Here is a 15,213-nt window from a genome sequence, read left to right on the forward strand (position 1 = left end):
ACGTTTTTTCCAGGTACGTCTGTGAACGCCCACACTTAAGCAGCGCTCTTCGTTACCGTTGCGGTTCTGCCCGGGCTTAGCACCTCCGCGCTTTTCAGGTGTTTTTGGGGAACAGAAATCTCGACTTTAAAGGTAAAACATCGAAGACTGAATGTGGATCAACAGTGGCTTCTAGTGAGCTCCAAAAACACTTTTTGTTGCACGCCACCCTCCCTCCTTTTAATAATGTGTGTCATACCATTTAAGGTGAATTTTAAAAAGAAATATACGAGCTTGTTTAAAATTATTTTAATTTTACAGCTCATTTAAAATCAGTATCATTGGACAGAAAGAGCTGCATAAGAAGTTACAAGTTTTACAGGTACACAGATAGCCAGGCGCCTACATGTTTACCTACCAGAAGGAAAACATTTGAAAGGCAATAAATGCTTTGGGGATTTAAAACTGTTGCTTTGTTTTTCTTGGAAGCTTCATCACTCCTCCGTGCTCAGACAGGCCCATCACACTTGCTTTATAACCTGTTAGTGATCACAGAAATCCCAGACTCATTATCCCCTATCAGGAGGAATGATCCAGGTGTAAATCACAGGCTCATCACAATAACAAAGCAGTGTCTCATCCCAATGATTTGTTTGTCTTTACACCCCATTAGAGAAATATTGCCGAGCCTCCTGCTGCCACCAGCGGCCCTTTGTCCTCTATTCAACTCTGCTGAAAGGCCTGGAACCAGAGGAGAGCAAATTGATCTCCTCAGGGGTCCGTACTGACAATGCCTTTGTTGCTGCGGCCAATGTCAAGCTCTTGCTCTCCATGCGTGGTTGGCTGTCAGGTGTTGGCACGACAACACGCCGTTTGATCAGAAGCTGTTTTTATTGACAAACCCCGTCTCATGTTTGCTGGTTCTTCTGCATTCACATTTCTTTCATTATGTCACTAAAGGCCATTAGTGAAATCCAGAATATCATATGTCACATTAAAGCTAGCAGTGATATAAATCACATGAAAGGTTCACTTTGTCTGCAGCTCTGTTGTCCTAATGACGTCACCCCAGATGTGGGCTTCTGTAATTTAGGAAGGATGGAGTGAGAAAGGGTGTGGCTGTGCCTCATAAGCAGAAAACACTGATTAGTTCCTCCTTGCCATTACTCTGAGAAAAGAATGCGTTAACACACAAGTTTGGCATGATTTCAGAGAAAGCAGTAAAAAGCGAAAGAAAGCTTAGCCACCCTGATGTTTTAAACCACATTTTCTGAAACTAATCAGCAGCTCCAGCCTCAGGTCGCTTGTTTATCAAGAGTTTACCAGGCAACAAAAGACTGTAGTTACTTCGCCAGCGCTTCAGCTTTCATGCAGTACATTTCGGACCAACTTTGTGAGTATTAGTCTTTTGTATTTTAACTACCCTTGGCCTGGCTCAGAGACATGAGGCCCTGCCACACTGGTGAGAGCCGCTTTCATCAGTGTTTGGGCTCTTCACGCCGATTTGAAACTCATCCGTCAAGGGTGACTCCAGCTGTCGGCTTGTAAAGCTGTGCTGCACACAGGGGACAGATAGTCATGACTGATTATTCCAGAGACAGCCTGTGCGTGATCTTGTCCACTCCCCTTAACCATAAACATGCCATCTTTCCCGAGCGTGACAGCCATGTGAAACCAAATCGGTGCCTGTTATTCAAGAAGAGTGTTACACTGCCTTTATGTTTGATGGTGGCAGATAGTATGAAGTGTGTATATGATGCCTTTCTATAATTAGTAGAGGCAGGCATCGATACGCTTTTCATTACCCGGCTGTGGCAGCTGATTTGCTTGCATCAACAGTTGTGCATAGCTGAAGTGTTTGCTGCATGCCAGTTCTGGATGCTTCTATATGCTTCATACTTACTGTGTAATTACATTATTGAGAACAGCACTCTTAAACCTCAGTGCAGTCCGTAAGCTCCGCTGAGAGTGTTGACAAGCTGGCATTTTGTGCAGGCTTTGCTGAGATGAGCCTGAACGTAGGTATGAAGCTCTCGTGACCTCTGTGCCTTTGTTAAGACACATGCACATTTGCACAGGAAGCATCATTTATCTAATGCCATCTTCACAGTGTAAGCAGATCTAGCGGACAAGAAGCTGAGGGGGTATATTTAAGGTTGATTATCACCTGACTGACCCACTTTGACTGCCATAAAAGAGACAGCCTGCAGACAGCTTTACGTGTGTGACATGCGTGCCTCCAGACGATAAAAGACCTGTGGATATATTGTCTTAAAGGTTACAATGAAATCGTCAGCCATGAGAGCGATCCTTCAGATTTCAGATCTCCTTGATGGAGATTGGCCACTCGTCGGGTCAACAAGATAAGACTCCACATGGTATCTTATTTACAGAGAGATATAAATCTGATAGAAGGGTTTCAAAATATTTAAACACTGTAAATAATTTTACTGTGTGAACTTGAGGTTATATGATCGAAATGTCAACAAAGAGGCAGATAATGCCCATGTAAGTCGAAAAGGGTCTCAGATCAGCATGGAATCAGTGTAATCATTTACTTGGTGAGACATGGGATTGCCTAGAGAAAGTAAACATACCAGTGGAAGTTGTTTTTGTTTTTTTACTGGCTTCATTTTGTTGTAAAATTTTAAGATGGGGACATCTTGACAAGCTCAACATACTAAGTGTAATTTCACAAACACTCGTAATCACTCAAAACCGATTTATTCTGACTAAACCACTCATCAAGATAAAGCTGAGGCTTCACATTTTTTCTCATTGAGCTGGTGAATCAGTTAGTGAGCACACACAGCTTAGCTGTTAGCAGTCTTCGGCTTTGGTTTCGAAGAACAAGTTATACTAGTGCAGCGTTTGGCAGCGGCTGACCTGCTAGTCTGTGATCAGCTCTGTGTGAGAAACTAAGATAGTGTGTATGATCAAATGTGTGCGTCACAGCGTTCCACGGCGGTCAAAGGTAGAGAGTCAGAGAGTGAGAAGTCACGATGTGGCCAAGCGTGATGTGGGCAGAAACTTCAGTCCCCGACGAGAGGAAGAGGGTTTGCTGTGAGAGAGGTGAGGAAACAGGTGATGAAGGAAAGGTGTGAGGAGGAAGGATGCATGCACGCGTATGAGAACACATCTTGTAAGTTGACCTGGGGCTCTGGCAGGACCAGGTGGACAGGAATGTGCTGTTGCGTGTGGATGGGATCCTCCCGTGAGCGTCCCAGCGTGCTCACCGTCACCCCACACTAGCAGGCTATTTATATTGCACTGTGGGAAAATAACAGCCCCAGCAGTGTCATCTGGGCCCTGCAAGGTTTATATTGCCTGCCCAGAAGTACACATATATAACACCATTCTTCCCAACTCCCCGAGTCACAAAGAGCGGCGACAAACTGGCATATTAGTTCTATATGTAAGCATTATTGAGTTGATTTAACTCAACTCACGAAGGACAGTTTTTCTGTTTCTTTAATGCAGCGAAACAAGTTCACAAAGACGAGGGTTTGCAATGCATTTGAGAAATACTAGCAGGACACAAATTTAGAGCACTTTGATAGGATTTTAAATACATCCCCGGACACACCGCACATGCACATGAATTCTCACTTGTGGAAAGCAAACAGCCCTCAGTCTTCTAAAACGGGGCTTCTGGGATGAATATAGTTTTACTGTCAGCTGCAGAAAGTAAGAGTTAAACAAAAGCAGGCAATCACGGAGCAACTGCAAGGATCTAACATCTTAGCCACAAAGAAGCACAGATTGGAATAATATTTGAAATGTTAGTATTTGTGTAGGTTGGTGTTAATTTTGACACCTCCTACAGTTTGCACTTCAGATAAGACGGATGGAAGTACAACTGAAACGAATGTAATCTGCTGTGGAAAAAATATAAAAATGCTGTGTGACACTGCATTAAGCTCACGTTGAAGCACTGGGATTGAACCAAAATAATGATATCACCATATCACTTTTATGTAACATAACTGTGAAATCTTTATAAATGTAAAAGTATTTTAAACGTCAGAAACAAACCGAAAATAAAAGTTAAAGTTTGGACCTCTGCAACCAAGACTCTGTAACAACTGCACCCGTTATGCTGCTGATGATATGTTGATCTGAGAGAGGTCTCAGGGAGGGCAAACTGAGTCCGAGCAACTCCCACCCAAGGTCGCCTAATGCATTAACACGTAGCACACAGGGACACGCAGACACACACAGTAATGTCAGAAGGAACACATAGACACACAGTCACCTAAATCTCAAACCTCATCCGTCACGTCCCGGTCATCCAGGCCCAGGGGTGCGTGTGGGTCAAACTAATCTAATATCCAACTAACGGGCTGAAGTAACCAACTCATACTCTGCGACAGCATATGTTCACAAGAAACATGGGTTTTGTTTGTAGGGCATTTTCTCCACACTGAGTGTACGAAATATGCACAGACCATATTATTTTTGAGTTGAAGTGGCATGCTGAAAGTTATAGTGAGTGCAAAACTGAGTGTGTGTGGCATATCTTCCAGTGTTAAGTGCATCATAAAGTCACAAGCCACTAAAAAGCAGGCACGGCTGGAATTCACAGTTCAGCCATCGCTTTCTCACAGTCACAGCTCAGGACTGCATGCATGCGACAATAATATCCAAGAGATGAATGAGAGTCAAGAAGGGACTGAGATACCTGTGTACCTCACAGCACATCATCATAAATCATTTTTAATCACTACAATAATTAATTGACATTAAATTTAACATGGCTGAGCTTCCTCTTTTTTAACCCCCCACTCCCGTCTTTGTTTAAGCCGTATTTTTATAAACCTAAAAGGCAGTTTTAGCACTCAGGATAAATATTTTGTGCTCTCAAAAGAGAATTTATGACTCTTTTACAGGCTTGCTCTTTTTCTAAATGGATGTGGAGTATTATCGTAGGGAAGATGTGAGAGCTCGTCATTGGTCTACAATAAGGTGGTAAAGCATACACGGAGTGGAGAGTGGGCCCAGCAGGTCCACGCTGACCCCCTGTGAGAAGTTCCCGGTTCCCAGGACCCGGTGTGTACGTTTGTAGGGCAATAACTCATCAGGTCCCTTTACTTCCTCTTTCGGCCCTCTGCGTTTTATGACCCGCTCCTCTGCTGTACAGCTGCTCTCTCTGCAGCTTCCCTCTGGTCTGATTGGTTAAGACGGGAGTGTGAGGCAAGAGGATGATGGGGAAGAGACTGGGATGAGGTGGGAAGTTTGATGGAATATGTTTTATATTATGGCCTTTAGAGGTGACTAGCAGGCACGTTATGAGAGTGAATTACCATTCTGCTTTCACTTCATTACAAACTATTACTATTTGATTGACTGGAGAAATCAGATTTCCCTGTTCTTTTTAATTGTGAAGGACGAGCCTTTCTGTGTACTCTGAATGTACTGGGAATGATACTTTAGCCCTTTAGACTGATATGAACACATGCATATTGGTCAGCCCCCCGTTTTGCTTCAGACTATATCTGAACAAATGTTCAACAGATCTCAGAGAAATTCTGTGCATGTATTTATAATTAACAATGAAGGCTGTAGCGTCACAGTAACATTTTATAATGTAGCCTGTGACTAAGTGCTGAGAGGTGGGACACACCGTGACAGGTCATCAGCCTGACGCTGAGACACAGACGACCGTTCACACTCACTATGGGGAATTTAGAATCACCAGTTGATCTAACCCCACTGATTGATTCTGGAATCTTCCCATCCTCCTGTTAGTGATCCTCCATCTAAATGGAAGATAACAACCTTCTGAACAAATTAGTAGGTGGAGAAGGCCCCTACTGGCCCATATCTATGGGGCTGATTTCTGCTAACAAATGCCCGTTGTATGGACGGATAACATCTGAAGTGGGATCACTGAATGTGTTTGGATTGTGGAAGGAAGCTGCACAAACTTCTTCAAGCTCGGGACTCCCTCGCTGTGAGGCAGGAGTGCTAAGCACTGCGCTACCATGTGTAATTACAATGTAAATACGGTACTTAAAAGTAGGCAGGCTAGAATAAGGGAGTAACAAGTCAGGTTTTTACAAGAAATAATTATACTGGAACTAAATGTAGGCAGTCTAATGTAATTTAAAGTAACATGTAAATAATGCTACATGGTGCAGAACCAGTTTTAAGATAAAATGAATGCATTTTGTGTTAAACCTTTGGTCAAAACAACCAACCAAGTAGATGGAAAACAGGAAGGAAACAATGATCATGAAATGACTGTATACCTGTGCAAGAACTGGGTCACTGAAAGCAGAATGATATCTGGATCCAGATTAGTTTTTGATGTTTCTTCAATAACATCAAGAAAACGTATCCTGTTTTTTCCCCCCTAGTTTCATAGGATATGTATTTCTGATGACATGACATAAAAATGTCAGATTTTTCCCCTATTCTGCAATTTGTAAAGGAACAAAAAAAAACCCCAAAACAAAACAAAAAAACTAGATCCAAATCAATTGAGAAGTTATTCACTCAAAGCTGGGCTCAGCATCACTTCTAGTTATAGTTTTGTGTTACTCTGCTAATAATCAGCCAAACTAAACACAAAATATTTCCTTGGCAGAGATAGCGATCAGGTGTTTGCATCAGGTAAAATGATTAGGTTACTCTGTCAGAAACATGACTGAAACTTTGGCTGTCTCATTTTTCATATGCTACAATCTCTTTCATTCTGCACAACCCTTGAACAAACTAACTAAAGTTAAAGGTCACATTTCTTTAATGCCCCGTTTCTTTAAGATCACTAAAGTCTCGGGAGAAGTCGAGAGTGGGGGGACGGTGTCTTAGTTCTATTTGTGTCTTTGACAGGAAATTTAATCAAGATAGGGCAATATGAGTCGACAAGAGCGCACAGAACTGATAAAAAAAAAAGTCAGATCAGTTGAAAGAACTGATCTTTCAGCATGTCTCAGTTGTGTGTGTGCGTGTGTGTGGTAAAGTCAGACTATGTGTGTTCTGTACATGTGCCATTTTCCTGACCTCTGATCACACAAAGTATTTTAATCCAATCAGCTTCGTTTTCACATGACTGTCACACACTCACTGCTGCTATGGTAACCTGGAGAGGAAGGAGAGAAAGAAAGAGCAATGGAGTGAAAGAAGAGAAGCTATTCTCTCTCTAAAAACTATGAAAGGGACGCACCTGCAGAATAACACACACACCGTGTTTCATAGTTCACCTGTCTGACGCTCGCCTTTAGGTGCATTTAAATAATTTATTTTATTTTTTTAAAAAGTCTTATTTCTGAAGAAAAAGAGTGAACGCAGAGGAAGCGAGAACGCATTTATGTTAACATGGTGACAGAGTATCGGTGGCCAGCAAGAAATTTCAGTTAGTGTAAGTGTGTGATGGGACTCCAGATGCAGTGCAAAAACCACGGCTGCACCGCTGCTCTGGCTTCTGGTGTGTTTTCGTGCTTGTTTTTATGCAAGTTTGGCACATCTCAACTTTTAGATAAACTTTAATGTTCGATTATGCATTAATAAGTGAATATAAACACTGAATGTAGCTTGGGATTTCTGGAAGAGAAGATATGGTAACAAAAACGAATAAATAGGACACGATGAAAACTGACAGGGCTGCAAAACCAACAGTCAGAGAGAGCAGTGTAGAGAAGCACTGAGACAAAAGGGCCGTGATCGTTAATAAAGAAAAAGGGAAGAGACACAAAACAAGCATCTTCAAGCAGTTTTAGTGGAACATGATTGCTAACAAAGATAAGTTAATGGCAACTGAGGCCAAACTCACAAATACCCACTTCCCTTGAGAGGTGAAAAGGTTAGTCTGTGCCCTGTGGTTTGTGTTTGGCACGCTACTCTGCTGCTTCTCTTTTTTCTCTTTCTGACATTTCCTGTTTTACCTCAAGCTCAAGATTCTGACTAATGCTCTGCTTACGCTGCTATACGTTGTTGCATTTTCAGGTCCCTGCAAGCATTGCTGTCGAGTGTTTTTTTTTTTTTTCCACCCCAAAGGCGTAACCTGTATTTTCCCCTCAGTTTTGACAGTAACCCATGATTTAGAGCTCGACTAACAGGAGGACACCAGCCGCTGAAGTTTATTTCAGGACTGAGAAACTCTGAACTGCATCAGCGAGCACAGCGCTCCACCTGCTGGCCATGGGTGGTATCGCCAGTCTTTGCTGGTGGTTGCAAACAGCTAAAAACTTTTGTAGGTGTGGAAATCTAAGCTTCTCCAATTGATAAAGAAAGAGAAAGTTTGTCACATGCTTCATATACAGCAATGTCCAGTATCTGACCTTCAAAGTCACTTGGATCGCCTTTCTTTCCCATTCTGATGCTCATTTTGAACTTCAGCAGGTCACCTTGAACACATCTACATGCCTAAATTCAGAGTTGCTGCCATGTGATTGCCTGATCAGACAGGTGTGCCTTATAAAGTGGCAGTCATGAGTACACAAACCACATGATCAAATCTCACCCCACTGTTGACTCCATGCATGCTGCTTTACCGTGATGATGACGAGCTCAGCTCAGTGTTCTGACAGACCGAGTGCCTGAGTGTAAAAGACTTTATTCATAGAGAGAAGACAGAACAGGAAAAGAGGCGGTTCCTTTCCAGCTGAGAGCGAACAGCGGCGACTCTCAGCTTTAAATGAAGTCTACAAATTTTACAAAACAAAAGGAGCCCGCTGAACTTCAAATGTCTCTGAACGCCTGCTTGCAGTCATGGTGGGAGCGCCGTCACGCGGCTGAGGGTTACCAGACTGTACAACAATTATTGGGATTAAATGTAATATTCCTCATCACCTGAAGTTACTCAGTATTTGAGATAGAGATTAATATATACCATATAATATTCACAATCAAGACGCACATACATGGAGCTTTCATTTATTGGAAATATTACAATTTTAAAGCCACTCTTTAAAAAAAAAAAGGCAGTTCTAAGGGCTAAAGCTGAATATAATCAAGGCCACTTTTACATGACATGAAGACTTCCTCATCATTAGACCTACTCCTTATTTAACCATGCAAACATTAATAATAAGCTTTTAAATATTAACCTTCAGTGATCCACCGAGCACAGTTTGTATTTTACTCAATAATTATTGTACAGTCACTGATTGGCTCACCATCATCCCACACGTCTTGGCTAATTAAATCAGGTCAAACAGCGTCTGCAGGCTTCCACACAGTATTTAAAAAAAACAAACAAAAAAAACAGCTGACTTGGATATCTTTTCCTATTACGTTGCCGGGGCGATTTAACATCCTAAAAATATTAATGCCATGTCTTTGAAATCTCTTAGACTCTAATGGATATGCTGTCCATCACTGCCATGATTATTTTATTAAAGGAAGCGCAGGAAAAAATGAAATTAGGTGGATAATCAGCCGCTCCTGTTACAGTACAACACAGCTTTGAAAACTCACAAAACTTTTCATTTTTTTTGCACGCACACACACACTCCCACATTCGCACATCATCTGAAATCCCCGGCTACTACGAGAGCATTGTTGTGTAATTGTTATTAATAAAACTATGTACTATGACATCATTTATATTCAGAGCACACATCCATGGACAGGTGAGGACAAAATGGGCGGTGGCATGTTTGTAAAGTCTTATTAAGAGCAGGAATCCTGTGTTTTTAGTCGAAGTTGACAGCTTTTCTTAGTGTCTGCAGACTCTGTGCAGCCCATTTTCCCACTTCGGCACCTCCTCCTCCTTCTTCTTTTTCCTCTCTTAGAGCCACCAGAAGCGTATGTAGACAATGAGCATGATGAAAAAGACACCTCCAGCTGCCAGCTTGGCATAGGTGGAGCGGGTATTCAGATACTTGGCGTCGCTTCTGTACTTTTTCGACAGGCTGGACAAGTTGCTGGCCTTGGAGTCGAGTGCTGTGAGGAGGAGAAAGCAGAGGGAGAAAAAAGTAAAGGGGGGGTTGGGAAGGAGCAGGATAAGCACAAGCGCGCAGAGAAAACTCCCATCACGGCTCCGTTTGACCCGAACACAGATGACAGACACTCACCGGAAAGCGCCTCTCCTCTCTGCAGCACCTCCTCGATGTTCGCCACCATGATCCTCTGTACGTCCTGCAGTTCTGTGTTGATGCTGCCCAGATTCCTCCTCGCTCGGCTGTCGATGTACGACTTCTTGGTTTTTTGAATGTACGTGTCTGAAGAGAGAGACAGCCCACAGTTATTTCAGGCTCTGTGTGTTCAGTTACTTCACTTCCCTGACTGTGACAAACACACTGACTGCCAGGATCCACTTTCCCCGGAGAACTAAAGTGGATTTTTATTGAATTTCATAGAAAACACATTTCCCAGCTTTGAATGAGAGCAGAGAGACTGCTGATGCTGACCTATTAAACAGATCTAGTCGCACAAGAGCTGATCCTTTTCTTCCCTTTTAGTCCTCTGATAAATTCCTGTTATCAGTATTTTTCATTTAAATTTAAGTGATTCAGAAATGTTTCACACACAGACTCCTTATTAAAAACCCAGAGTTTTGTAAACACTTTTTTGCTGCTCATATTTTGGATACTTTGTGGCGACCGACTTGTTTTTAGAGCCACAAACACATCAAGCGGCTCTTAAGAGGAGTCGCAGTTTCTGGCACCTCAGTGTCTTCAGCCTGGAGGTTTCTGTGTGGTTTCACAATGATTTACACCCTGAGTTCATCTGCAGGGAGGAAATAAAAAAATCAGCCCCTAGCACCACAACTTCACTGAACACATAAAATATTAATAGTCACCAGCAGCAGAAGCACATAAGCATGTGTCAGCATCTTAGAAATAATCAGAGAACTCTCTGTTAGTCTGAAACTGCTTGGATGATTGGTTTTCAAGTTTCTGCTGCCTGCTCTGCTCAGTATGCAGCGTTGCATACTTACATGTAACCATCACAGCTAAGTGCCAAAACCCCCTAACCTAAACCTCGTTCTAAGTTTAGCCCTAAAACCAAGTCTCAATCCTCAAACCTGCCTCTGAAGGGGTACAGACGAAGGTGAGACTTTAAGTTTCACATAATCCGATCACTTTGATGGCTCTCACAAAGATAGCTGGACATGTTTTTATCGGATTTTTCTTATTTGTGGCTTTATGATGAGCAGTCATAAGAGCACAGATCGAGTGTTTCCTGCACAGGTTTAACATGTAACCTGGTTTATACTACTACTACTGATACATGTATTTTCTTACCAAACTCAATGAAGGAGTAAGGCCGGGATACTGTGGGGACCTTCTTTCCGTGCTGCTCATGAAACTCTGCCTGGAGGTCTTCTAGGTAAGCAAAGGCTAGCTTCTTGGGAAAGCTGGCTTCACAAAGCACCAGGTAGCACACTCCTTTCTCTATACAATAGCTGAAAAAAAAGCAACATAAAAATGTACTTTGAGTGGAGCATGAGGAAATGCACTGAAAACATCTATCCGTGTGTGCTTAATTCCTCTGAAACCACGAAGAGACGATTATTTTGAGACAGTTTGGATTCTCACTCACTGAAACGCCATCGAACCGGCCTCTAAAGTGCAGCGTGTGGGGCTCTGCTCATTGAGTTTCCTGAAGAGCTGCTTAGCTTGACTCTGATACTGCTGAAGGTCCCGGCCCAGCTAAAGAGATGAAAAGCATAAGTGGTTTAAAAAAACTAAAAAAAACAAGTACTGATATCGAGCACAGAGAACACAGAAATTAATCAAAATCTGACTCGTATGCAGCAGAATTAGAAGCAAATGTGATTATTTTACCACCAAAAGAAATGAAGGCAACATAGATTTGAGCACGGTATGTATCTGAGGGTTTTACAGACATACTCAGACAGCGGCGGGACGTTAAACGGTGGCACTAATTTACAGATAATGTGGTTGTTTGAGAAACACATGTGATGCTGAGGCACAGAGCGGAGACGCAACAAACCTTTTCACTTCCCTTCATGAAAGCAAACAAGAGAAGGAGGAAAAGATGTTAGAGTCAAGGCGAGCACAAGCATAAAGGTTTTAAAAGCAACAACTCATGTTACAAATGGCATCCATTTGAACATTTCAAGAAGTCCACCAACGTCATCAGGCATATTTCATCTACAGGTAATAATAAAATGTGGGGAGTGGATTCTACTTCACTGGAGTCACTTAGTGTTAACCAGTGTAATAATGAATGATAGGTATAAAGTGAGTCAGTCGCTTACTAACTGACAAATAACCACGTCAGTTTCCAGCCTCCCCACCACCCTGAGCTAGATGAGCAAATTAGCAAATAGATGAATGGATGGATGCTCGATCTTTCAGCCATACATCAGTACCAGCCTGGTGACGGTCTTATATTGTAAGACCCTACAGTAATAGAGAGAAACCCCAATAATCAGATGACCCACTATGACCAAGCGCTCGGCGACAGTGGGAAGGAAAAACTCCCTTTTAACAGGAAGAAATCTCCCACTGAACCGAGCTCAGGAAGGGAGACAGGACAGAAACACGCTGTGGAAGAGAGCCAGAGATTAATAATAATAACTAAAGATTAAATGCAGAGAGGTGTATAAAAACATAGTGAGTGAACTAAGAAGCACCCAGTGCATCATGGGAATCCCCCAGCAGCCTACACCTATTGTAACTAAGTGAGGATTCAGGGTCACCTGTTCCAGCCCTAACTATATGCTTTATCTTGAATCCAGGAGAGGGGCCTGAAAGCTGAAAGCCCTGCCTCCCATTCTACTTTTAAATACTCTAGAAACCAAAAGTAACCCCCCAGAGATCGAAGTGCACTAATGGGGTGATATGGTGCTGAGAGGTCAAAGTTTCATATCTCAGTCCTGAACTTATGCGATGCTGTAATGACGTGAAATAAAAAGCTGTGGCAGAAGCGGTCTGATGACTCAGTCGCTTCAGGCAGGTAAATAACGAGGTGGACAGGTGGACAGGCCTACAGCAGGACAGGCCTACAGCAGGACACCTAGCAGCAAATCAAACGGCTCAATTAACTTTCACACGCCAAACCAGAAAGTCATGGTGGGGGTGGTGCTGGTGCCCTCAAACGACCCACATCTGGATGAAAACAAGTGCTCTGAAGGCGGACGTGACAGCTGGCGGCGGGTTAACGTTGGCTAGCGTGTCACTATAACATTAGTGCAGGATACAGGCGTTCACTAATAATCCCCACCTGCTCGTCCTCCTGCATGGAGGCGGCCAGCGGCAGGCCGTCAGCCAGCCGAGCGATCATCGTCAGCAGCACCATCTCTGCGAAAAGCTCCGCTGCTCAGCACACACTGCAGGCTCCTCGAAGCTCCGTTTGACAGGCTGAAAACTGACAACACCGCAGCACTGACGCTGAGCTGGCCGGAAACGCTATAGCTTTGTGTCACAGCTAAATCCCGCCGCGGAACCAGGCGGACAGACACAAAGGTTCCGCGTCGCCGTCCCTAATACGAAACTTATTAATTTCAGGTATTTGTTAGAATATAATTACGACAGTCTTATATGCGTTACATTAGATTTTGTTCAGTTCAAATTAAAATTTGTTGCTTTATCTTGTTTTTCTTCTTTTGGCTGCTTCCGCCACAGCGTGTGGTCTGCTTTCATCTCCTCCGTCACTACATCCATGAACCTCCTCTGAGGTCTTCCTCGTTTCCTCCTACCTGGCACTCCTCCTCCCCTGCACATCCCCAAACCATCTCTAACTCATCTTCCATCACTATGTCTGCATCCTCACCTATCTCCTTCACATTTACACACGTGTATTCTGTCTTACTTCACCCAGTGTTCATTCCTCTTCTCTCCAGGGCATACTTCCACCTCTCCAGTCTCACCTCCACCTGCCCCCTACTCTCACTGCAGATCTCAATGTTGTCTGGAAACATCATAGTCCACAGAGATTTCTGCCTCATAAAGAACGACATTTCATGAATAACAGTGGTGAGGTGTATGGTAGGAGTGACAGATGGGGTTAAGGTGGGGGGTAGGATTATATATGGGATCTGCTTTGAGCTTCTTCTTGTATGCAGTGGCGATGAACAGGCTGACAGATGAGGTCAGGAGGAATCTCTGTGGACTCTGATGTTTGCAGATGACACTGTGATCTGTAGTGAGAGTAAGGAGCAGTTGGAGGAGAGCCGGGAGAGGTGGAGGTTTGCCATTGAGAGAGAGGAAGAAGAACCGAGAAGTAAGACAGAATACATGTGCGTGAAAGAGAGGGATGGTGGAAAAATGGGTATGCAAGGAACCGAGGTAATGAAGGTGGATGAGTTTAAATACTGTACAAGAGAGGCGAAGCAGAGAGTGCAGGCAGAGTGGAGATGAGTGTCGGGGGTGATTTGTGACAGAAGGGAAGAATGAAAGGGAAGGTTTACGAGATGGTTGTGAGAGCTGCTGTAATGTTTGGTTTGGTTTTAAATATCGTAGCTGTTGGTGGATGTCAGCTTGGCAGTTCTGTTCTTGTAAAAAATGAACATTTGTATTATAAAGCACTAATGCTCTTATAATGAGTATAAATCCAAGCAGTTTCCATGTGCCTTGGCTTGATACAAATGATTATTGGACAGAATGATGTCACATTTGTTCCGCTTGTATTTTACAACATGGAGTCAGTGGACCTGACCTGTAGGTGCAGGTTTAGATAGCAAACAGCAAAAGCAACTTTTTATCATTATGAGTTAATTGCAAATGATATTATTATAATTTTAAATAAACTTTAAAGAAATAAGAATGACCACATTGCAGCATCACTCATTACACAGTATTCATTAGATAGATTGTTTTCGTCTGCAGTACATCCGTTCAAAGTATTTTTAGGACTGAATTTAAGTAATATTTCAAAACCAGCAGCAGTGACCGCGAGAGTTTATTTACATGTACCACTCACCAGTTTCATGACTTTAGTGCTCTCACTTGTGATGAGAGGGAGTCATGCTGCATGTACACAGGAAGTCTGTCACGGCCCTGAAATAACAGAGAAGCACAGAGTGACCACAGCTTTTTCCACACAACATCTCTCCTCTTGTTTTATGGAGGTAAAACATCTCTGATAAGGTCAGATATGAATCAGATAAAATACCACGAGTGTCTAGTATTACAGTTTAAACATGTTTGTCCTCTCTCCATTATTTTACATTCAGTTCTGTCTCTCATCTCTTTTCCCTTCACTTCCCAACCAGCTGCAGCAGATGACTGCCCCTCCCTGGGTCCGCTGGGGCTCTTTCTGTCCCCCTCTGCCAAGTGCTTGCTCATAGAGGGTCCTCTGATGGCTGGGGTACTCTCT

General features: G+C 43.0%; 1 protein-coding gene across 2 annotated transcripts; it reads right to left on the reverse strand.

The window, feature by feature from the left end:
• Positions 1 to 8,520: 8,520 nt before the first annotated feature.
• On the reverse strand, positions 8,521 to 13,331 carry sec22bb (SEC22 homolog B, vesicle trafficking protein b). 2 transcript variants are annotated; one of them, XM_084922229.1, is made up of 6 exons: positions 13,120 to 13,331; positions 11,884 to 11,895; positions 11,470 to 11,579; positions 11,172 to 11,332; positions 9,999 to 10,145; positions 8,521 to 9,867 (listed from the first exon to the last, which is right to left on the reverse strand). In XM_084922229.1, the coding sequence occupies exons 1-6, from the start codon at positions 13,192 to 13,194 to the stop codon at positions 9,713 to 9,715; spliced, it is 660 nt and encodes a 219-aa protein (XP_084778355.1). In that variant the 5' UTR covers positions 13,195 to 13,331; the 3' UTR covers positions 8,521 to 9,712. The 2 variants fall into 2 exon arrangements, with proteins under 2 accessions (XP_084778355.1, XP_084778356.1); XM_084922230.1 differs by lacking the exon at positions 11,884 to 11,895 and having other exon boundaries at positions 13,120 to 13,330.
• Between the last annotated feature and the right edge of the window lie 1,882 nt (positions 13,332 to 15,213).

The sequence above is a fragment of the Perissodus microlepis genome, chromosome 23 (genome assembly GCF_051167445.1).
Source record: "Perissodus microlepis isolate ML-2025 ecotype Zambia chromosome 23, ASM5116744v1, whole genome shotgun sequence".
Classification (NCBI taxonomy): Eukaryota; Metazoa; Chordata; class Actinopteri; order Cichliformes; family Cichlidae; genus Perissodus; species Perissodus microlepis.